We start from the raw sequence: 26,056 nt of genomic DNA, 5'->3' as shown, positions 1-26,056 counted from the left end.
ATTGTAGTTCGGGCGTGCCATTAAAATTTCATATTGCTCTAAAAAGACATTTGGCCTATATTTCTTTAGCCCCGAATTTCTGACCACTTAACAAAAATGCTGACTTAGCTGGTGCATTTTATTTGCCAGAGTATTAACGGTACGGGTCTTATGGAGAATAATATCAGACTAAATGTGTGGTTTCTACGTCATTTGAAATCGAACTCTTCACAAAGAATCAATATTGATCATTATAAATTATATGGAGCAACAGTTATCTTGGAGCCCCTATCCTTGTATTGATCATAAATTCAATCGTATCAAAATAAAATAAAACCACTTTGTACTCTCCACCAAAACTGAGTGGAAGGTGTAAAGTGATTTCATTTTGTCGTGCATAACTTCCACAAAGTTAATTCACCAACCATCAACTTTATTCAATCGGATTTACTGGTTTCGTAAGATTTAACATTTATCAGATTTTATAACCAAATATGTAATTTTAACTTTCGATAGGGGTATTAGTCTCAAGGTTTATTGAAAAAAAAGGTGATTAGCGAAAATTCTTATCCAAGGACAGTCTCAGAAAAATCGATCAACTGGAAACACATCATGGCCTCATTTGACGTAGATATCATGGGCGTACCCGGCGGAGGGCAAGAGGGGGCAGCTGCCCCCTAGAAGCAAAAGTAAATTTAGTTCAAAATGAAAGTATCCAAGAAATGAATAAAAAAGGAAAGTATTCCAGAAAGAAAGTAATTTAAATCCAAGAAAAGTTATATTAGTATAAAGAATGTGTTAATTAAAATAAAAATATTTTATTTTCGAGGAATTAATTCAAAATACTATAAAATCGCTGTTGTAATTTTCATGAAATTATGGTTTCCTTGACCTTTTCTGTGTTACGAATTGAACGACCACGGCTTGCCCTCCGTTAGTTTTGATCCTGGGAACGCCCTTGGTAGATAGCGTTTACATACGTTTGATATGAAGTATGTTCTCATATTTACAATTATCTCGCTCAAAATTAATCCTGTTAAAAAGGGTAAAAGTTTTATTTCCCTTTAAATTTAAAATATAATATACTTTACATTCAAAGTTGATATTGATATAAATTAAATAAAAACTAAGGTTTACACGAAGACTCATATTACCAACCTTGTGAAACTCTGGAAATGTTGGACTTCTGAGATTTATAGAGAAGGAGAAAATGAAATTATGGATTTTATTTCATATCGATATTTCTTCCTATAAAAGCGCTACTGAACAACATCAATTATACGTTGACATAATACATTGTTGTCCTAAAATAACTTAGTTTTTATTTCCGCAGCTTGTGTGATGTAGAGAGCATGTGTCGAATGTATATTTTTATCAGTTATAACTTTAATTGTATTAAAGTCAGCTTTCTTTGGAGAGAGGTCGTGGAACAACATTACTAATGATCAACGAAGGTATCGTATTCCCCACAATGTTATTAATATAGTACCACACGTGTTCAAATTGCTATACAAGTACCATCAGGTACTAACAGAAACTAACAGCAAATACTATTTCTTTTTAACTTTTATCCGCTGCATAAATCTCGATCTGCCATTCTAAATGACGGGGAGAAACTATACTTAGTACAAATGAACCCCAGAGTGTACGGCCTACCAAAAATTCTTAAGCATTATGTTCCTATTCGCCCAGTGATATAGGGAGTGGGTTCTCCGTCTCACAAACTGGCTAACAAAATTAATTCAGCATTCCGCCAAATATTGAAATTCGTACCGAAGTACAGGATATAAAATTCAGGCAAATTAACAGATCATCTGAGCAAGTTGACTATTCTACAAAATACGAAACTTTTATCATTTGACGTAACAAACTTGTTTACCTCTGTTCCTGTTAGGCTTAGGAATTTTTGGTATGCCAGGCATTCTAGGGTTTCTTTTTTACTAAATATAGTTTCTCCTTTCACCCAGAATAGCAGATCAAGAGTTTATGCAGCTTTTAACTTTAGCAAGGACTCTCTCGTCCCTATGCGTCAATGTGGTGTTTTATGCACTCAAATTTGACTCGTATTAATGGGTGTAGAACGGCCCAACTAGGAGGAACTTCTGTACTCTTGTGTTTGAGTCACGGTTCTCTAAGCAAATTTTGTGTTCAAAGTCCAATTTTTCCAAGCACATTATGGGAGAAAACCATGCATCCAATGTTGACGCGAAAATCATTTGATTCCTAGAAAAGGGACAAAGATTAGATGTGACCGAACAGTGAGAAACTGTGAAAATGAAACAGAAGAATTTCGACTCACTGCATGAAAATGATTATGCTAAAATGCGCCTATCTTCGATGTTATCCCCTATTATCTGATCCCGCAAGCCCTCCTCACTTTTTACCTTGAGACATGACACAAGCCCGGAGTTTTTTTTTGTTGTGTGTATGATGTGATATCTCAACTTTGTCTCTGTCTCCTTTGCCTCCTTAATTGCCACACAACCCTCCCTTCCTCCCCCACCAATTTCTTTCTTCTGAAATTGTATATATCTTTCGGAAATGGTACTGTTAGTGCATGATGATTGGGTAACAATTGAAGCACGTGTGGTACTTTCTGGTAAAATTACGGAAAAATATATCGATATCTTCGTTGATCATTTCAATTGCATTGACGGGCAACGTTCTTTTTAACTTTTATCCGCTTTTGTACCCACATTTGACAATTTAATATGAATTTCATTCGCATAAAGAAAGTTAACATCGAAAAGTCGATTCCAAGGAAAGTTGATTTAACAATAATCGCAGAAAAATCGAGCAAGTTGAATGTCCATTATGGCAAAAGTTTTCCAACGTCACAATAATTATACACAGATAATTTATTATCTGTACCTATGGCTCATAACTCATCTGGCTTAAATGAAATCGTATGGGAAAGTATTAGAGAAATATTTTCCTTTATATTATATTGAAAATTAAAATCGATAGAACATGAAAAGACGACACTTACAGGCATGAACGTACCCAGGATCAAAACCGGGGGTGGTGGTCGTTCAAATTGTACCATTTTAGCATAGAAATGGTAAATGGAATCAAAATTTTAAGAAAATTATGACCGCGCTTTATTAGTTGAAAGAGAATAAATTCCCCAAAGCCGTACTCTTTGTTGGGCAAAGTGGGGAGGGTGGGAATTTAAAAGGCGGACGGGGGGGGGGGATAAAACACGGAAATCAAGCTAAAACGCTTCGGAACCAAACAATCGCACAGTTCACTCGCTCACCTCGTGGATTTGCTCGAACAAATTTCCTCGAAGGTCTCAATCACAAACACATTCAGGTTTGCGAAGCTCTCGCTTACGCCAGTGAACCACTCACACCCAAGAAATAGACAAAATTATAAAATTGAAAACACGCTCACACTCAAGCATCTCGCGGATTTGCTCCAAGGGAAAAAATGTCCGCGTGGGACACACGCACTCACTCACACACAGGTGTGTGAAGCTCTCGCTTACGACACAGTGACCGTCAAACACACGGGATTTTAGGGATGTGTAGAAGGGTAGTAAGTGCCCAAGAGGGTTTTCCTGACACCTGGCATTTCTCCAGCCAAGCAGGCCTCCTCAAAGGAGAATCTGCGAGGTGAGTGTGTGAGCTGCGAGATTGTTTTGTTTCATAGTGTTTTTATCTTGATTTCCGTGTTTTGCCCCCATCAGCCTTTTAACTCTTCCCGCCCCTCCACTTTGCCCACCAGAGAGTACTTTAGCCTGGCGGAATTTATTCCCTTTCAACGGCCGTAGATCGTTCATTCACTCATAGCGCTTTATTTGGTTTATTAAATCATTTTCTTGAAAAAATAAAGATATTATCTTATACTAATGTCATTTTTCTTCAAAAGATAATTTGTTCCAAACATTCTTTTTGAACTATACTTGTTTTATCTTCTGGGCTGCCCCCCACTGCGTACGCCCATGTTCACAGCGCGCGTACCGAAAGTAACGGAAATATTTTTAAAAGAATTATTTATTGAACAGATTTGCGCAAACACGTTCAATTCTTCAAAACACTGCCCTTGGCCTTGTGTACAAATTTTAAAGCAGAAGTCTGCTGAGGTGAGGAAAGGATCAGCGTTGCAACCTGGTGTTCGGCCAGGAATTCGCGGACTTACAGTGCGAGCACTCAGGTATCGGTTGTCTTTTCTCGCACTGATCACCCTTTTTCGGAGTCTCTCCAGCCAATTCATTTAGCAGGCAGCTTTAATTGCCTGTACTCGAGGAACAACTTCCTTATGGTCACTGCATACGGACAATCAGCGGTGATTTCGCTTCCGATTTGCTCTTTCTTGCCTCATTGGAAAGAGTGTGAGTAGGTCAAAAAAGGAGTCCCCGTAAGCCCAGCGAATCATTGTGTGTGTCTCTTCAAGAATATTATTCAATTAGCTTTAACTTTGTTCGATCGTTGATCCCATTTTTTCGTGACCCTGGCGACGCGCAGATGTTTGCAATAAATGACCCCCTGCCGCTTTTACAGCTTGTGGAGCATTGAATTTGGTTTTGAGACAAAGCTTAAGGCCTGTTTACACGATACATTAACACGCACGGGTTAATGTCTAAATGTATGAACGCGAGAATGAACGCCAAAATGCACCGTATAACCACCCAACTTGTGTAATGCATGCACAGAAAATAGAACCTGTTCTAATTTGGTTCATGCATTCGTACATGTTCCGTTCCGGCCCACAAAAATCATTCACGCAAACAGACAGTAACTCGTACGTGTTAATGCATCGTGTAAACAGGCATTTAGAGTTCATCCCACCCACCTCCAGTTGCTCGATCCCAGTCCTACCAATAGGAGCGGAGCGAGATATTCAATTGCGTTACTTTCGGTTGACTTTGTAGATATTTAATTGTGTGCTCATAATAAATTAGCTCATTTCAATGACCGCTTTGAAATATTTGAAGCGTTACCATGAAAAGCATGAGAGCAATTTGGTAATATCGATATAACTTCATGTCGAAATATCGTCATTAGGAACCTTAAATGATCATTATAATTTATGTTTGTATACGGTATATTCCTGTCCCTACATATTATCTCGCTCGTGTTTCCGCAGACATAATACTAATGGTGGTAATTCATGTACCGAATGCACCCCTATAGCGATCATAACTTCCACTGTAATAATTGGATACTTTTGTCTTAACTTTTAAAACACTCACAGAGGTAAATTTTCGGTGGTATACATCCACCTTCCTCAGAGTTAGGTAGGAGACGTAGGTAAAGGATGAAAGATATCCGAGGGAAGGGGAAATAGTGGGGAGGTAGGGTCCAAAGGGGGGAAAGAGTGTGATGAGGCAATTAAGGGATTATCGGTTAATATTTAATTGAAATGTGAATTTTCACGTGCAGCATATTTTTCGGAATAAATTTCTAAATTATCCAAGAGGGTTACGGATAAAATCCTAGTAGACCAGGTAGACGCTATTCCCTCCGAATTCCTAATGGATATGTGCGCAATAGAGTCTCAAGTCCGAAATCCGAAATTGACCATTAACAATGTAATATTAAATTAAAAATTAAATAGGTATAACATAAAATTAAAAATATGAAATTGTGTGAAATCGAAACTCGATTATTTCTCAAAATTGCTTTGACGCATCGGAATTCCGAGAGATAAAACGAAAAGTTGTGTAGATTCGGATTTTTTTGGCTATGACTAATTAACAGTTTTATTTTCGTGGCAGCATGTTCTCGCCCTCAGCATTCTCCTAGTTTCTGGTGTGTCCGAATCCGGCCGTCATGTGTGCTTGGCCTATGCCCGGCAAGCGATCGTCTGTCTGATTAAGGCTAGGATGAGTGCTGCACGCCTAGTGCATCATAGTCATGCATTGCCACACGCACTGGTCGTAGCTTGAGCACCACCTCGTAGATGCAGGTACATATTATAGAAAACGATGGCACATATTTCGAGATTTCGGCTCATCGGCCGATGAGGCCGCTCGCAGAAGACGCTGAGCGCTCACACTGAGCCGCATTCAGCGGTGAAATTGCGCACCCGCTGTTGCGACAACACTCCCGGCTCGATCGGACTCACCTGCTTGAGGAAGGCGAAGAGGAAGTCGCCGTCCTCGAAGCCGTCTCCGCCGTCGGATCGCCAGATGGACGGCGCGCTTTCGGAGCCGATGGCCTGGCACACGAGCGACTTGACGAAACCGCGGAAGATACCGCTGCGGGAGCACTTGATGGGCACGCCGTGGAACATGATGCCGCCAACAGTCGTCTCCATGAACGGCGACAGCTGGCTGGGCGAAGGCCGCACGTTACGCGCCGACCGCCGTGGCGCCACCGTCGAGAACAGTTCCGCGAGCACCGTATTCAGAAAGGTGAGCATGGGAGCCGACTTGCTCGCCGTTCGGTCGATCAACGCCTGCGAATGATAACAAGTAAGCGTAGGACATTCAGACACTAACTAAAATGAAGAAATAGGCGGCCTAAACAGACACTAAAAATTTCAGAATAGGCCGTTGGGCCTGGAACTACAAGAGGCTAAGCGTTTAATCAGGATTTCCTGGGACCATGCTAACAGAACTTGGCACGCATCTACGCCTTGGGTTGTGAAATACGAACCCAGGGTCCGCATTCTGTGTCTCCAAACCAATCGCCGAGGCACCGATTCGTCGGGTGGGACGTCACACAGACTTCCGTTAAGCACCAAAAAGGTGTCCACCTACGTCCACCGACTAGTGGGTTTCATGACGTACGAATTGTACGTTTCATTTTGTTTTCCCTACATCAACGAGTAAATATGAGGTTTGCCGCAATGTTATCTCTTTCTCCCCCTTTGAATAAGCAACTATATTCCACTGTCTCATTAGCTATTGATTACCTTGACATAAATATAAGATACTGGTTAAAAAATAAAGGTGGTCCCTATCCAGAGCATGGATGTTTGTGCTGTGCTTTGTTATTCCTCCATTGTAAAGGCTTTAATGTCCTGTTTACGGGGAAGTTGGAAATAAATAAAATGAATAAACTAGTAATCGAAGACTTTAACCCGCCGCCAGGGGGCGGGGGGAAGAAGACGACCCATGGGGTGTTGCGGGTCGCGATATTTGCTCCTGCGACATTCAAGTGCACATTGTAGCGATACGACTCATGCGATAGAGTCATTTCATTACAACGCACACACTTGGACGCTATTCGGATTCTTCCACAAGGTTTTTCCTTTTTTCCATTTGACTGAGATTCATCGCTATGGTAATATTTTAGGGAAAATAAAACGAAAATTATTATCTCTTTGAATCCATAATTTATATCTTATTTTAGGAGGGTAAATTTAGAGTTCACTTGAGCAGGGCGAATTTCTCTTTCGGTCATCCATCATAAACACATTTACACAGGGAAATGTTTGAGAAATGCAAATTTAAAATGAAATCGTACAAAGCATTGTCAAAAAATGTAAATTGTTTCTAAATCCATCATTTAATAGTTAGATAACACTGAAATAGCGTCAATGGAATAGCAACATAAACTTATTCTTAAAAATGGCATGTATTAGAAAGATGAATAAGAATATTAAAGGAGTACATATATAGGAAGTCACATTTTGCTGTCCTTTTTTAAGTCATCTAATTGTATATTTTCATTTGCCGAACTTCAATTTTCAATCCTACGATGAACTCAGCTCGTAACTAAGGTCTGATTCCTCTCCTCAATTACGATTAATCAGGTCTGATTCCTCTCGTATCATCTAAAATCAGCAGCTCTTTCAAATATTTCGGTATTTTCCTTGCTCTCCTCAGACTTGATTTGAAGAACGAAGAAAAGAATCGGTTTAGACGTTGCGAACTATCTTTTGTCAACGTCTTCATATGTGTCCTCTTTGTAGTGCTTCCAGCTGATTAATTCCTGCTCATCCTAGTTTCCTAATTACAACTTTCCATTGCCTCTTCATCGAGTTGACTCGTGGGAAGTATCGCCCCTTCCGCAATGTCATGCAGAAGCACCTCTCACCAGTCTCACGATCGGCATACAATGCCATGGGTAATGCTTGACAAATAATTCGGCAGTTCTCTGCAGTAGTCCGAGAATGCTGTACAATTAAGAGTTAAGGCACTGGATATTAACATCAAAATGATAGCTTTTTATGAGATCAACATTTATACATGTATTTAAAACAGGATAACTGCTGATAGCGTATTAAACTTTCCTTTAATAATTAATAATTTATATTAAATATTTAATCAGTTTATATGGAATTACATACGTGAAGTTAACATGTGTTTCGCTTTGCCAGGCACGTTTACTCAATTCTCTGACAAATCAGCGGCCAAGCGGAATCGAAGAATCGCCTTGCTATGTTAACGTCATTTGTGTTACTTTTTACAGTCCTGCAAACGTGAACTTTCTACCCCATCCTTTCTCTAAAAGCCGTCCACATTCTTATTTTTCGCTGTACAAGCAGATTTTTTAGATTTCATAGGGCCAGTTAAGTATTTAAATCGTAAGGCTTCTAGCTTGAGTCAGATTCTAGCTTGCCTTACCTCCCACTTTTTATACTGTTTTTATGGTGTGTGCAGCACATTTTAAAAAACCAGATGAAACAACGCAAGGCTGATAGCCTAAGAGAATAAAAAGCCACATGTGCATTGGGTGGGAGTACTTATGTTTACTTCCGTAATTAACTGCGCGGATGCAAAATCTGCCTCCCTTCAACCATGAGGGGTTGCTAGTGCGATCTCAGTTACTGAGTAACAACACAACACACTGTTTCGCATGACGACTTACTTCAATATCCGAAATGTACTTCTTATGGGCACGTGAATGGTCTGGACAAAAATCTAGTCCTTACCATCTTCACTAGAGCAAGGCTAACTCTTTCTTTGCTTTCCATGTGTAATATTTAAATATGTTACAGAATTCCATGAGTGTAACATATTTTACTACTTTTTTAAATTCTACCAAAAGTACAAATTTACCAATGAAACTGATCGTTTCTCATCGTCTTGCGCATGCTATTATTGACAGTTAATTGCATCGTTGGAGTGGATAGATATCTAAGATAGAGATTCAAAAATGACGTTTATACTAAATATATTTATAATGAACAGTTAGCTGTGTATGAAAGTCTAAATTGCTCATTTAGAGAAGCGTTTAAAAACTTTTCTGGTGCTAAATGCGTGAATAACATCAGACGCTGGGTTGATAAATACGCATTAATTCTGGCTTATTCTACATGCTGACAGCAGATATTGTCTCGCACACGAATAACCAATAAAAGGCCCGGGACAGAATTTTCTTGAAGTTACTGACAAGCTGCAAAAAACAAATGATACCACACGAAGCCTTCATTTACTCTAAACCTAAGATAAACAATATTTTCTACCTGAATGACCCTGACTGTTCGCCATGAACAGATATTTTGAACTGTTTTATTTACTGAACAGGTTCTAAGTGAACGGTTCATCAAAATAAAAAGTTTAACCCACCTCTAATCTCTACCATACACTGTGATGTAAGTTTCCTGAGTTAAATATTTCGTAAACGAAAGATAATGACTAATTTATTTCAAATTTCACGCAAAAAATGGGTACGCCATTTTGTGTTGTGATGCAGATGTGAATCAAAATCTTCAAAAATCAAGTACAACACAGCCAAATCATCTGGTCAAAGGAATATTGGGTCTTTTATCTCATGAAAATTATACCACTGCAACACCACCGGCCTTAGTTCAAAGATTTTTGGAGAAAAACGAGTTCACGCGCTATTTTGAAAAATTGGCCATGTTTGAGCAAATATATCTCAGCAACGGATCAAATATATGTAAAATGGCACATAGCTCCATAATTGCCAATAGTTTATGAGTATTCATAGGCGGATCCAGGGGGGGGGCACGGGGGCACGTGCCCCCCCCAGACTCTTTAAAATATGCTAGATTTTTAATACGGTCCCATTATCTTTTCGTTCGTTTTGTATGACGAGGTATCCTTGTGCCCCCCCCTGAACAAAATCCTGGATACGGCCTTGCTTGTGCCCCCCCCCAGAAATAAATCCTGGATCCGCCCCTGTGAGTATTTATTCTAAGTTTTAAGTCTCTATCTGAAAAAAGCTATCATGGACTTTAGTCCTCCTTTTTCCTATTTCGGACCACTGCACAGTGGTCCCAATAGGGTGGTTTCCTATTATTTTTTTATTGCTTTAATCGAAAGATTATTACTCCTGGAGTACGTATTTCACGCTTTTAGATTTTTAAATGACGATATCTATTTTTCGCGATTAAATGAAAAGTGAAAATTTTCAAGCACGCGAAAACACGACGGCTAAGTATGAATGATGGGAAAAAGTCCGTGCGACGCATTTCTGGTTCCCCCTCCCGCCTTGTGAGGTGACCTTGATCGAGGCTCTGAGCGCTGATAGGACGCAGGATGCTAGCGGGTAGCTGAGTACCTTGCTGGCTGGTAGCGCTTGGCTTAAAAAAGGTTTATTAATACCTTATCAAACAAAGAAAACTTTCCGACCTTAGCCAGTTTTAATAGGTGATTGACAAGACATGTTTCCCTGAGCTCTGTGCCTCATGCATGCATTGGTAACCTCAGACGATGTAAAACTCCATTCCTCTCGTGTAGAAACTAGGTCCCTGTGACGTCACGTGGAGTGGAATCGCATGGGCGCCAATCTGTCCTTTTTCAAATGAGGATAAAATTTGACCCTTGCCATTCGTCTAAACCGGTATTTCAAAAACCAAATAATTTGTGAATAATGAATACACTAATGGTGGGTAACGAATCGCAATCAATGCCTTTCGTTTTCTTTGATGGAGGAAACTACCCTATTGCGAATCTAGCGGGACAAAATTATTTTTCCCAAATAACTTAGAGCTTTTGTCGTGTAAAACATTCAGAATTGCCAAATTAAAGACAAAAACACAAAATAACACTACCATAGGTCTTTTCAAGGTGGTTTTTACGAAAAAATTGAAATTTAATTTAGAAAATAATTTCGCGTCACTCAGAAAGAAAACTTAAAAATATATGCAGAAAATCATTTAAAAAATCTATAGTAATGCGCTTTTCTTGATTTAATGAACTAATTACGTTAAAAATACACTCCTAAACACAGGATTTACACATAAAATCGTTTTTCACAGAAATTAAACTGCGGAATATTAGTCACCTTCATCATTATTACTCTCCCAACTCCCTTCATCTCCTAAATTTTCCGACTCCACATCCTCCATATATTTAACATTAGCTACTCACTTCATAAGGTAAAGGTAATTTTGGTTCCCTGAAAAGCTGTCTGACATCCATCGAGAGGGAATAACATTGCCTTGGGTGCAAAGAACTAATACTGGAAACATAAGGATCAGATGTGACTAATAGTAGGTTAAAAACATCTCTCATTTTGTCCTTTCTTCAGTATTTTAGCCCGTGGTTTTCTTTGAATTTCCGAATATGCTTGCTTCTTGGGCCTCTTCGGAAAGAATTTCAATGGGAACTCATGCATTGCAATGCAATGGGGGCAATCAATCACTTTTGTCTCATAAATTAGATTTCATATACCGTGAAAGGCATATAATACCATGAGTATGACGCATGTATATTTTTTCTGTTTTTTGATCACACTTCTCAAATTCGCTTGTACTTATGGAGAAACCACAGGAAAGTGAGCTAAGAATTGCTCCAAACCATTGAAATAATTCCACTTCTACTCCAGTAATGCCTGATGAAATTTTGGGATTCTTTTAACGTCCAAATTCTCATACCATGTACAATTTCTTCCCGTTTATTTCGATGACCAAGGGCATCAGTGGAGAGATCTGCGCCTCTATCTTTTACAATTCTTTCACAGGTATCTCCTAACGTTCATCTTCCAGAAATAATGTGATGGGTCTATAATACCTGATCGAAGATGGCCTGGTATTCTGTCATAAGATGTTGTTTTTATCATTTGATTTTAGCTGAAGAGGCAACATAGAAATGGAAAACATACAGGAATCGTCCACTGGACCTGATTCCTTCCGAAACACAAATCTTTGCTTATATTGCTTGTGCCCACTACTCCCATCTTAACCCCACTTAAATATCATCGTTAGTTTGAATTCATTACCAGACCGAGGGAAAGCGGCGACAACATCTTACACAACATAGTGCACTGTGCAGAGGCTCAGTCGAGGTTATAGACTTGCCTGTAGGTAACCGTTGGCCGTTCTGCGGAATACGCACTAGTGAAATCGTTGGGTGTTGAGTTTACTTGGTGGAATTTAGATAAGGTAATACAAAAAATACTTAGTCTATTCCACCAATTTATTTCAATTCGACCGGTTTCGACCTTCTTAGGCTATCCTCCTGAGTATTTTCGAGTGAAAATAAATTTGTGGACTTAACTATGTATTTATTTTACTAACATTCACTAGTGACAAAGTCTTGTTTCAGCGGGTTCAAAAAAATCTCTCAGAAAAAAAATTTGCTTGATTATTAATCACGCAGGCGGAATTTAAGACAAAACCCTGACGTTAGCGGGTACGAACCTTGCCGTGCGATCGAAAAATCAATTTTATTTCCGGCCTCGCAAACTTATTTCACAGATAACTATATGCACACCTTGAGAAATCTTCAAATAATGATTTGATGTAAGTTACTATGCGTGACTTTGCCGAGAACCCATTTGAAAAATTTTACTAAACGCAAAATTGTGTCGAAAAACAGTCTCCGTCATTTTGTAACTTTATGGGAGGGATACATCGATTTTTTTTTCAAGATTACGGCAACTGAAAGAAAAAACAGCATGATAACAGACTATATAGTTTTCTTTTATTCCGTTAGAATCCACCTTTAACTTCACCGCAAGAATCCACCTAACCATCTACTTACTTTGGAAGATTTTCAGGGAAAATTGAACACGGGTATTTTCATGGAAATTTTATCACGTTTAAGCCTCTTTTTCTCATTTTTGGGTGATAACCATGTCAAATAAAGTAAATTTCCATGAAGATCTATAATTTTTGAGATTGCTTGCCAATTTTCAAGCTTGTATATAAAATAAAGCCATTTCGTAATTTTGTCCGGCTTTTTTCCGATTTCCGCCCACTGTGGAGCGACAGGAAAGGAATGAATGGTGGAGAGAGAGAAACCCAACCTCGGCATTAGACTGCTCTGAAGGATTGGCGCCAAAGCGACTCGGGGTAGAAGTGGTTATGCAAGAGGGCGACACGACACGTCGTGGTCAAGGGGACACGAATACCCTTAATGAGTGAAAGAAAACAGTCCTTGGACAGTTTCTCATCGATTTATACTAAACGTTTCAATTTACAAATCAAAGTGACATATAAACAAAGAAAACCAGTTTTCGTATGAAGATTTTCGCAGCTTCTTTTATCTATGCTTGAGGAGGTTCTCGGGTATTGCTGTGTAGAAAACATTTTAACTCGACGTTTCACTCCTCCTACTGGGAGCGTTATCAAGAGAATGGAATTCATTCTCGTCCCGAGCTTATATATGTTTTTCGTTACCCATTGTTGTGCCGGATTTGAATTTTAGGCGATAGCCGTTGGTCATTATATTGGGCTAGGAACCCTCTCCATATACGGCTGAGGTTATACCCATCCTCCCTATTAAAGTTATTGAGCCTTTTCGCTATCTCGATTGATTCACGTATAAGACGCGGATGATATTCTTCCGTATTCGCCAATACACGCGTTCTTCAAATTTAAAGAACACTCCAGGCCTTCGCAGAGCCGCTCTCTTGCCCTGCGGGGTTTACTAAGCATTTCCGACCCCGGGCTCGAATACCTACGCATGGTATTACGAATTAATGCAAATGCCATAGCTCTTGTTTGGAAGTTCAGTAAGTGACCACCAATGGCGCTCGAGTAACAGCTCATATCTTCGGGAACTGTTCATTTTTATCGAGGCATTGTTTCTTCGAGAAATGAATCACTCATTAAACATCTCCTTTAATGATCCAAAACCTCCCCGTGATTGGTCATTTTCATTGGGAAATGCAGAATCATCCCCAAGGCAGTCTGCTCCTAATCGACCCAGTGTCTCCAAATGACTTACTCACCAGCAGAGGCGCGTTCAGTACAGTGATTCGGTCATCTTCCTCACCAATGGATCGTCCCCGGTTGAAGTGGTAGGTGTTCCTCATGTAATAGGTTAGTGTGTCTAAATCGAAATCCTCTTCGATCTCAACCTTATCCTTGTAAAGGCTGAAGTAATAACATGCAAGAAAGAAAGAAAGGGAGATCGTTAGTCGGGGTTTGAACAACTTTGCCCGAAAAATATATCATTTTCTGATTCAATAGCTTATTATTATTGACTGAAAATAATTTCAAAAAGTCAGAAAATACAAAAAACGAGTTACAATTGGGAGGAACTAAAGTTCGGAAAGGATTTTGTAGAATATTGTGATAGTATATTATGAATGTTTGATAACAGGACATGGAGAAGAAATTGGTGCTACTTTGGTGCTAAAAACGAAATGAGACTTCTTTCGACGATTTTTCTTTATTAGATATATGAGATTAGGAAAGACATCTTAGTCAGAATATGCCTCGACCTCTGCTAATCAAGAAAAACTCTGAGATAATACTTATTAGCTTACAAATGCATCGCAAAATATTTATCATAATTTCTTATTTAATCAAATGTTAGTATGTCAGTACCAAAGCCCGAATTTTTCCTTGAGTTTGGAGGTGCGTGCAAGGGACAGTTAAAACTAAGAACAGCGGAACGGTGAGTTAAGCGGAAATCTCAATAGAAATTGAAAAAGGAAGGGTATCTGAGAGCAATGGATTGCTTCAGCTGCTTTCAAATTGCCTCCCGGTGTTGAGGAGAAGGCTCTAGAAACGTCTCCTTCATTGAGAGCTGGAATTCGCTCGGCAGTGAGGACGGACGCACTCACTCGTAGACGTAAGGGCCGACTTGTCTGAGGAGGGGCGGTGCGGAGCCATGCTGCACCTCGCTCGGGTTCGTCACGTTGAACACGTACACCTTGATCTGCACGGGCATGGGCGTCTTGATGTAGCGCTGCAGCGCGTCCGACCCCCGCGACAGCTGCACGCTCTGCAAGGAAACATCAGACTCGATGCATTATGAATGCTCATCTACATCTACATAATACCCTGCGAACCACCTCTAGGGTGTTTGGCAGGGGGTGATCAATCACCAACATGCAGCATGCAAGAGGACCGCCACATGCACACCGCACGGTCATAGAAATATTACGCACACTGGCAAAATATACATGCTTATTCATTAAAAAAAATTGCTAATGGTTAGTAATTCCTAGAGCAAACACATGCAAGGTTAGAACTATGAAAAAAATAACATGCAATGAGTGATCCTAGCGAGCGATGCCATTACTCCTATCGGTTGAGATAACGTTGCTATCCTTAATAGTGCGAGGGAAGAATGACATTTTAAATCTCTCTGTTTTGCAGTCTATTTCTTTTATTTTATTCTCATGATCACGACAACTATAGTACGATGGTAAACAAAGGATGTGATTCACGTCGTCTGAGAAAATATCTTCTTCGAATTTCCTAAGTAAGTTAAGCCTATACTTCGATCTACGCTAGTATGAAGATTCCCATCCTAACTCGTGTAACATACTGGAAACGCTGCAATTGTTGTAACAACTCATCACAAATCTGGCCGCCCTGCGCTGTACTCGATTGATTTCAGCTATTAGTCCTACCTCGTAAGTGCCCCACAGGCTAGCAGCATATTCCAAGTGAGGCCTCACTAAAATCAGGTAGCTTATTTCTTTCACCTTTCATGGGAAAGTAATATCGACAATAGGGTAGTTTCCTTCATCAAAGAAAACGAAAGGCACTGATTGCGATTCGTCACCCACCATTAGCGAATTCATAATATGCAAATTATTTAGTTTTAGATATCCTAGTTTAGACGAATTTCAGTGGTCAATTTTATCCTCATTTGAAAAAGGACAGAATGGCGCCCATGCGAGGCCACTCCACGTGACGTCACAGGGACCTAGTTTCCACACGAGAGGACAGGAGTTTTACATCGTCTGAGATAACCAATGCATGCACGAGGCACAGAGCTCAGGGGAACATTTTTCATTAATAACCTATTAAAATTACCTATGGTCGGAAAGTTTTCTTCGCTTGATAAGGTATTAATAATCCTTATTTAAGTCAAGCGCTACCTGCCAGCAAGGTGCTCTACGCTACCGCCATGCTCTGCTTTTCTTCGACTTCGGAATTTCTTTGCGCATGCGCATGCAAGCATTGCGCATAAAAATGAATAACGAAATTTGTGTGCCGATAGTGCCGTCATATTATAATATACCGTTACAGATTCTCTCAATTTCAATGCAATGGATTTTTCAATGTAAACCAACCTCCTCTCCGTGTATGAATATTCGCTTTACTTCCATTTCGTCGATAAGTAAGCACTAACCTTAAAATGGTCTATACAGCAACGAAAGAGAGTATTTTTATTACGGATTGTATAATCCCTTCTGACCACTTCAAACCACTAAAGTCTCTTCTTCTCGCTCAGTGAAACCGTAACGAACGATTTTCCACTAGCTTTAAGCGTTATAGAACGACATTTTGGCACAAAACACACTTTATATGTAGATTTTTTACTGGCATCCATGCTACCACGGACATTCAAGTAATTCAGCAGACGCTGTGAATCACTGGATTTAAGGACTTTGTGGAGGAGGGTGTTCAGTGTAGAGGCGTGCCCTACGTAAGGCATTGCATTATTGTTTCAATCATGATATAAGCCTTCGCATTCAATCGTTATTAATTACGACGCGGATCCGAGGCGGCTAGAGCCGTGTGAATTTCTTTTGCCAGCCGTAATAGATTGCTAATTATTGAATGAAAACTATTTGGAGTCACATCGTGAAGGTATTATGACCCAACAGTTAATATTTGCATTATTGTAACTCAACACTTGTGTCGTAATACAAGTCAATATTTGTGTTTTTCCTTTGAAAGAAGGGAATCTGCTTCAAGCCCTACCGCCAAACCTCGTCAGAATACTGTTAAGTACTTTAAATGAATTTAATACATTTCGACATGATATCCATCCAGCGTAATATTTTGCTATGATTAAAATACAATGAATTTCCTCTAATTAATAGTTCTTTTCATCATATTCACTTCTGTGTGTACCATAACCAATCGTTACATTTTTTTACTAATAACCAATTACATTTTTTATATTGAAGTAGACATGCACCACTTTTGTCAGTGCATTTAAAAATCTTGGAAGACCCGTTACAAAGCGGTTAACTAAGATACTGTGCATTTGGAGTGCAGCTAAAACTTAGTTTTTCTTTGAGAAATATAGTTTTTGCTCGAAGCTTTGAAGGTATCCTCTCAGATGGTGCGTCGTCTGCATGCACACCGAGCAGCCTGCATCGAAGCGGCGCGGCGCTCTCGTACCAAGGTCACCTACCGCTGACGTCACACGGCAATTACCCATCATTCATACTTACCCGTCGCGTTTTTGCGCGCTTGAAATTTTTCACTTTTCATTTAATCGCAAAAAATATATATAGTCATTAAAAAATCTAAGAGCGTGAAATACATACTCCTGGAGTAAAAATCTTTCGATTAAGGCAATTAAAAAAAATTGGAAACCACCCTATTCATATTCAACCTCAACAAAATGCACGCATCACTTTCTGACGCGGCGCCAGCAGAGGACACTCCCAATACAAATATCCAGAGTGCAAATAGAGAGAGAGAGAGAGAGAGTGAGAGAAGAGTGGGTATATTTCGATGGGGGGGGGATATTTCGATAGATCTTGCAAGATATTTCCGCTCCCCGCCCACCTCAAGAGCGTCACACTCACCCGCGAGCCCTCTCAGGGAAAACCGTTTCACCGCAAACGCCAAGTTGAAGGCGGAGGGACCTGCGGGGATAACCTCGTTAGCAGCTAAGTGTTTCAAGCGTGCTTATTTATGGCCGTGAGAAAGGAAAGTGAAAAGGAAGCTAAGCCCCCTGGCGATGTCGCTCTCCACAAGGTAGGGCTTAACACATGACGGGACTTCTGTAATGTTAAAATGCGCACTGCTATGCAGCTCACGATCATCCGTACCGAAGGGACTACAGAAAAGTCAACAGCTCGTTCCGTCCAAGCTGCATTCTTGTCGATTCAAAATTAGTGTTTTTATCCATTTAAGAAAGTGTGTTCGCAGCGCAGCGGTGTTTGACAAGAGAACCATTTATTCTCGACATTTTCTGAATAATGTTACAATCACGAGGAATAGCATTTACGAATCCGATAGACCATATGATCACGAATATAGCAACCGTCCTAATTTTAGCTCATATCTCCAGGACCGCCCTAACAGAGACACGAATGGCGACTTATATAACACTATTTACATGAACGCAGGAAGACCGGCGATTTGTAATGTTCGTGACCCGTGCGATTGAAAAAGGAAATTATCATGGGTAGGTACTGTATATAATTCAAAACGCTGCCACTCCGCGATGATACGGAAGAGGAAGTGACTGTGTCACTGAAGTGCGTGATCAAAAATATTAACAGCGATATAGCTGACGAGAACCACAACAGGCATATCAAAGAGTTACTTGAACTTAATAAGCATAAATTAGCTGTTCAAGTTGGGCGCCTTAAAAGTACAAGAAGTCTTTCAGTAGAAAAGAGCATAACCGGGAATTTCAAAACTAGCGAAAAGTCATTTTATAAGTAGCTAAGATAACTTGCAACTACTGACATCGAAGGTAAATACCCAGATCAGGATGAGGTATACAGCTTCTGGTCCTCGATATGGTCGTGCCCAACAAAAATCAATGCTAGAGCCAGCTAGATCGGAAACGAAGAAAGCTTAATGTTGAAATTGTTTCGGGTTTCCCACCGGGTGAGGTTCTCCATCTCTGCCGACGTTTCGATGGCCGTATCGTTCATCGTCATCAAGCCCTGATGACGATGGACGACACGGCCATCGAAAGTCGGCAGAGATGGAGAACCTCAACCGGTGGGAAACCCGAATCAACTTCAACATCATCATACGCCGGGAAAACCTCAGATCTTTCGAAGAAAGCTTACACACCAATTTTGCTGGAGTGCAGTTCACTAAAATCTCAACCGAATGAAATAAAATATTTTTTTTAAATGCACATAAATTGATAATCACCTGGACCCAACGGAATTCAAAACTTCTGGTATAAAAAGTGTCCGTCCCCACCTGGATCCACGGCCAAATGCTTCACTGCTTTATTAACAGTCCAACTCCCTGAATTTTTCACCACAGTGATAACATACATGAAACTTAAATCAATACGCAATATTGTACAAGTACATGTCTACGGGCTATGTATAAAAAATGTCCAGTTATGTATAAAAAATGTCTAGTTATTATATTAAAAATGTCCATCCATATTGACCGACATGATGTAATTGCAGAAGAGCATAAAGGATGCCGGAAGTCTCATATGGGATGCGAGGAGCAATTGACAATCGATTCTGTAAAACTACAACAATCACGCAAAAATAAAAAAAACATTCATGATGTTTGTATTGACTACCGTAAGGCGTTTGACAGTGTCCCACATAATTGGTTGTTAAAAGTTTTGACTACTTACAAAATCCACGGCACCATCATTAAATTTTCAGAAGCAACAATGGCAAAGTGGAAAACAGCCCTAATGGTCAAAATATCGGGTAAAGGCTTTTCAACACCAACAATTGACATAGAATTGAGTCCACTCTGGTTTTGCCTGGCATTGAACCCATAATCAAATTCCCCCAATAGCACTATATATGGATACAAAATAAAAAATAGCACAAATAACAGTTTTACTTTGTCTCACCTTCTATACCTGTACGACAGTAAAATCTATACCTCAAATGAAGTACAGCTAAAATACCTTCTGGATGTCACAAGTAGGTTCTCCACCGATATAAACATGCGATACGGATTGGATAAATGCAGATTACTTCGCATAGAATAAAGAAAACCAAGCCTGGAAACTTTAAAATAATGATCGATGAGTAAATGTCTATGGAAGAAAATGGGAACTACAAATACCTTGGATTCCTGCAAGCAAAATCAATACAGCAAAAACAAGATGAAATTAACTGCTGAATTCAATAAAAAACTAGGATCCATTCTTAAAACAGGTTTCATTAACATTAAATTCACGAAATACAATCAAAGTCATTGACCTTTAGTGGTACCTACGTTGACATACACATCTTGAGTGATTAACTGGGCCAAAACCGAAATAGCAGGCATAGAAAGATCAATACGTACATCATTCACAAAATTTAATTTACATCACCCAAAAGGCTAACAGAGAGACTAACGCTACCCCGATGGATGGATGGGAGGTTATGGGGGGCTAATTGATATACACAACAGCTCCTCAAAAATCAAATTCATGGACTAAAAAAATTATTTTACATGATTGCGATGCAAGACCAGGTTGCCCGCACTAAAAATTATGCAAAGTGCATCCTGGGTGATAAAAGCATAACAGATGACAAATGTAGAAGGTGTTTTCAAGTACCTGAAGCAATCCAACACATTATATCTGGTTGTAAGATAAAACTATAGTCAATAATAGACCAGATATATTGTTGATTGACATGAAATATGGAACTTGTTACATAGCTGATATTACTGTGCCACTGTCGCATAACTACGAAAAGACAATAGCCGGAAAAATAAATAAATACCAAGAATTGGCAACAGAAATAAAAAGAATATGGAATATGGAACGGGTTTTTATAGCTCCAATTGTCATCTCAGCTACCAGTATCATCCCAAAACATATACAAAACAGTTTCAAAATACTAAACCTTCATCCAAATACATGCATCAAATTGCAAAAGGCTGTAATAATTTCAACCTGTCATATCACGAGAAAATATCTCAACGCAATTCAACACTAAAGAGTTACATTGGCGAGAACCCGTGCTCTTTACACTAAAACAACTCGGTGAATACTGAAGAAATGTTAAAGGAAAAAATAGTAATAATAATAATAATAAATGACCGTTCAATTATAAGCGATAAAACCGATAGACCTGATCTAGTAGTGCCAGATAAAACAATGAAACGTACTTGATAGACATTGCCGTACCTAATTCGCATAATATCACTAAAGCCTACACCTAAAAAATGGAAAAGTATGAAGAACTTAAAAATGAAATTAAGAGATTGTGGAAATCAGATAAAGTACACATAATACCAATCATTATCTCTGCAACAGGAGTAGTGCCTCATTCAATCCAACAAGGTCTTTATACTATTGGATTGCCGAAAAATTTGTTTATTACAATACAAAAAGCAGCAATTTTAAATACTTGCCGGATTGTCAGAAACTTTTTCAACACAGAGTAAAAAGACGAGAGTACTTGGTGATACCCGTACCTCGCCTGAAACCAGTATAAATGATGCGAAAATATATTTTAAATAATAATAATTGGATTTAAACTGTGACGCTTAACCGTTAAAAATGAAGTTTTGCTGAACTATGACGCAATCAATTATTTAAAAAAACTCTTAAGGTACTAAATGCACTAAAATGCATAAGCCAAAAATTTTTATCAAGTGAAATCACTAATTGAGCGGAATTAATTGATAATATTATAAAATAAATTATTGATAATAAATTAATAAATGTTAAGTTATCCCCGCCGATAGTTAAATATTTGCTCAACATGGATAGGGTGGAACATAAAGAAAATTAACTCAACATTAAAAGAATGACATTTACCAATCAGAAATTCTAAATTATCTCCCACCTTCTCAGCAGTAAATAAACATTTAACTTCGACTAAACAGAAACCTCACAGGTATTCACCTTGAACCAAATTTTAAACATACTTCTTGTATTCAAGCCATGACTTAACTGCCGCCGGCGACTTTGACCCCTCCTCTTCTAAGATAACTGCCGACCATGATATAGCAGAATAGTGTAATACTAGCCATTAAAGTGAAAAATATACGTATTCATTTTCGCAATAACCCGCCAGATAAGGTCGACGATGATGTTTACGCGTCCAATGCCAATTTGAGAGCTAGGCGACCCTTGTCACTGAAATGTCACGCCACCGCCGAGGAAGTCAACAAGAGAGAAATAGGAGATAAGCAATGCGCACGAGTGAAGCGAAATCCGATGCAGCAGCAGCAGCCCCTCAAAGTCGAGCTGCAACCAGCCGCCTCAGTGGGCGCGTGGCGGGGGCTGTAAGAAAACCGGCCGCTCAAAACAAAATAAATAAAGGGAAGGAAATGAGAGGTGCCCCGTGGCATTTATTTGTGTCATTGATTGTGATTTAGGGAAAATACGAAGTCCCATATTTCTATCCGTTTTGCAAAATCTCTCTCTCAATTCATCAATTCAGTGTGATCTGTAAATATAGTGGGGTTCTAATATGGCTTTCTCCGTGTCTCCCTGAAAAATATCTATTCTCATTCAACAAAGCAAACTAAATAACCGGGTCCCTAGCGGTTCCAAGCCTAATTCGAGTGAAACGCTTTTGAAACGATGAGAGAAGACTGCACACTGGACTTCCTCGACAGCATTGAACCTGATTGAGCAGACTCGATTTCGCAGAAACAATTCGAAAATGACGCGCGGGTGCGAAAATTCCACGAGGAAAATCATTGGCCTTGACCGGGATTCGAACCCGGATCCCACGATTTGCGGCCAAGTGCTTTAGCCAAGAGGACAACATCGAGGAGGCATACCCAATTCCATCCATCCCATAGGAGAAGGCTGATTTCTCTTCTCGCCTCTGGGGTCGCATTTCAATCGGCTTTCGAAAATGTCCGAGGCGCCGTGACGCCGTGGCGCCGCTTTTCTATAATATTTGGCAATATGGCCTTTGCAAATACGAGGAGTAATATTGAAGAGTTATGAATTTGATAAATAACATCACCATGAATGTAAATCTCGGTTGACACCCCCAATCACACCTTATTTTCCCGTGACAATCGGATCAATTTGTTCATCAGAGACGCGAGGGGCGATTTCTGTGAACCCATTTCAATCCTCTCACCTTTCAACCAGTTATGCCACCGAGGCGCCATTCTTCTCTGTGGAAATTTTTGGACAAGATAGTCTGGAGTGCTAAGCATGCTATGCGACCTAGTCGTGCGACAACCAGAGAGCAAAGCCCGAAATTGCAATCGGAACACAGGTGGTTGACCCATTCTGCAATCTTTTCATTTTACCTTTGCGGGTGAGCTGGTGTGGCTTAAGTGAGTGGAGGATGGGGGAGTGAAAGTTTCTCAACACGTGACTTTCCCTGTGCCTATCAGCGGACAGCAGGAATGGCTTCGCTAATTCAGTCACTCTCTCACCTCCGTTGTGCTAACATTGTGAATCTGCTGGCGGCAGTGTCAGTTGACACACCTCGTGCGTTCTCTTGGTGCTCCTCTTTAATTCAAACCCACCGATTTTCTACTTTTCCTCATTTTTTCCATTCCGATTCCTTCTTATACTTTTACGATCAATTCTTCTCATATTTTCCATTCCCTTCAGCTCCGTTTCCATTCCCTCTCCGTACTATTCCAATCCCTTTCGTATTAAAACCTTAACTTTTACCCCCACTCCACACATTTCCTTTGGGTATTATAATCCATACAGTTTGGATCACCTGCTATTTAAAAGAGTGCCTTCTGAGCGTGCTGATTATAGACGCTATGAAGAAGAAAGTAAACATGCTGCTTCACAGTGACGCAAACAAAATTGTGTATAATGTTGGCTGCACGTGTCGTCACGCAATACCACCGCAAACTACAACATTAAAAAATAAATAGCCAGGGACGATATTAAGGAGGTGTTCACAATTGAGCTTGCCGGATGTGACTCCGAAGGTGAAGAAAAAGAAATGAGGATGACGATTTCTTAGCCATTTTATTTATATTTTTCTCATAATAAATGATTTTTAAATAACCATCATGCTTACGTCTTCTCACACACTTTTGGTTCCCTCATCATCCACAAATTCTCTTGCACTCCCCGTTATATAGAATGATTCACCTAATATGGCTTTCACCAATGGTACACATCCAGTATGGTGGCTGACAGTGTCATGGGCGTCTGCGAAGCTAAGCTAACTAGGTACTAAGGTAGACATGATCATGAGGAGAAAATAAAAGAAATAGACATGAAACAAGAAATAAAAGAAAAGAATGTCATTCTTCCCTCGTACTATTAAGGATAGCAAAGGTGTCTCAATTGATAGGATTAATGGTGTCACTCGCTAGGATGACTCATTTCATGTTTTTTCCATAGTTCTAACCTTGCATGTATTTGCTCTAGGAATTGCTAACCATTTGCAAGTTTTTTTATGAATAAGTATGTATATTTTGCTAGTATGATTAATATTTCTTTGACCGTGCGGTGTGCATATGGCGGTCCTCTTGCACGCTACATGCTGGTAATTGATCACCCTGTGCCAAACACCCTAGAGGTGGTTCGCAGATGTAGATTATGTAGATGTAGATTTAAAAAACCTTTTACCAGTTCCAAAACTTGAAGAAATAAAACATCAAATAAGCAAAGAATTGTCCAGAAGTATCCTAATAGACCCGGCAATAAGTGAGGATGAAATCAGTTTACATGTTGCAATTACATATATTAACGAAGTTGAACCGCCAACAATCCTGCAGAGCAACGAAGAGAACGACAAACAGTAAACTCAGGAATTATCAATAGTCAATTCGATGTGGAACAGGTTGACGCCAATCAGTTCAAAACGACAAATCTTGAGGAGAGAGAATAATCAGAATTGTTAACCAAAACGGTAATAGAATATTACGGTTCTGATCCGAACGAGCGACCTAAAATTCCAAAAATAAATACGTCAACAAAGTTTATGCAAACCGTGGCTATAGTCAATAATATTCTGCCTCAGCTAACCCAGTATTTAAGCAATATTTCCGATATCTATACCTTGATTTATACTGCTTCCATTACCATCAGTAAACACTTAATTAGGCTTAAAAATCAAATCGAACATTCGATCTGATACATTACCAATTAGAAAAGAAACAATTCCACCATGGAGAAAACACTTAGCAATCGATATAGAACATCTAAGATAGCAAATTGGTAAATTGATCTAATATCAAAATGGATATATATATCGAGGAAGTTGGTAGATATATAACTTAAATGCATTTTTAAAAATTTTAACACAGACATAGCTAATGAAAACCACAACAGGCATGCAAAAGAGTTACTCGAACTTAATAAACAAAAATCAGCAGTTATAGTTGGGCGCTTTTGAAGATGCTTGAATAATCTTTCAATAGAAAGGCGCAAAATAGGGAATTTAAAACTTACGAAAAATCATTTTACAAGAAGCTGAGATCGCCTACAACTACTGGCATCGAAGGTGAATTGCCAGATCAGGATGAGGTATACAACTTCTGGTCCTCAATATGGTCGAACCCAACAGGAAGGAATTCGAGTGCATGTTGGATTGGAAACAAAGAAATCTTACACCTCAATTTAGTTGAAATGCAGTTCACTAAAATCTCAACCGAGGACCGTAAAATAGTTTTAAGAAATGCATATAATTGGAAATCACCAGGTCCTGATGGAATTCAAAACTTCTGGTACAAACAGTTTACGTCTCTACGTAGAGCCATAGCCAAATGTTTTCTGCTATAATTAATAATCCAACAAACCTCCCTGAATTCTTCATCACAGGGATAACTTACATGAAGCCTAAAACAATGAATACGGAAGATCCTATACAATATCGACCAATAACATGTCTACCCGCTATATATACAATACTCATGTCTTGTATCAAAAATAAAATATATAGCCATACTGACAAGCATAATATACTTGTAGAAGAGCAAAAAGGATGCCGAAAGTTTTATATGGGATGCAAGGAGCAATTGACAATCGATTCTGTAATACTACAACAACCACGCAAAAATAACAGAAACCTTCATTATGCTTATATTGACTACCGTAAGGCGTTTGACAGTGTCCCACATACTTGGTTGTTAAAAGTTTTGACTACTTACAAAATCCATGGCACCATCAATAAATTTTAGAAGCAACAATGGCAAAGTGGAAAACAGCCCTAATTCAAATGAATAAAAGATC

General features: G+C 39.3%; 1 protein-coding gene across 1 annotated transcript in view; it reads right to left on the bottom strand.

Moving 5' to 3' along the window:
• The window catches only part of LOC124161993 (sensory neuron membrane protein 1-like), a 120,883-nt gene that overhangs the window by 53,200 nt on the left and 41,627 nt on the right, over positions 1-26,056 (bottom strand). Inside the window, exons 2-4 of the mRNA XM_046538301.1 lie at positions 14,862-15,022; positions 14,022-14,166; positions 6,052-6,384 (exon numbers count right to left, since the gene is read on the bottom strand). Of these exons, the coding sequence (XP_046394257.1) occupies positions 6,052-6,384; positions 14,022-14,166; positions 14,862-15,022 (639 nt within the window). The remainder of the gene's footprint in view (positions 1-6,051; positions 6,385-14,021; positions 14,167-14,861; positions 15,023-26,056) is intronic.

The sequence above is a fragment of the Ischnura elegans genome, chromosome 7 (assembly GCF_921293095.1).
Source record: "Ischnura elegans chromosome 7, ioIscEleg1.1, whole genome shotgun sequence".
Classification (NCBI taxonomy): Eukaryota; Metazoa; Arthropoda; class Insecta; order Odonata; family Coenagrionidae; genus Ischnura; species Ischnura elegans.
Note: the sequence above shows the minus strand (reverse complement) of the source record. Positions and strands in the feature narration are given on the sequence as shown.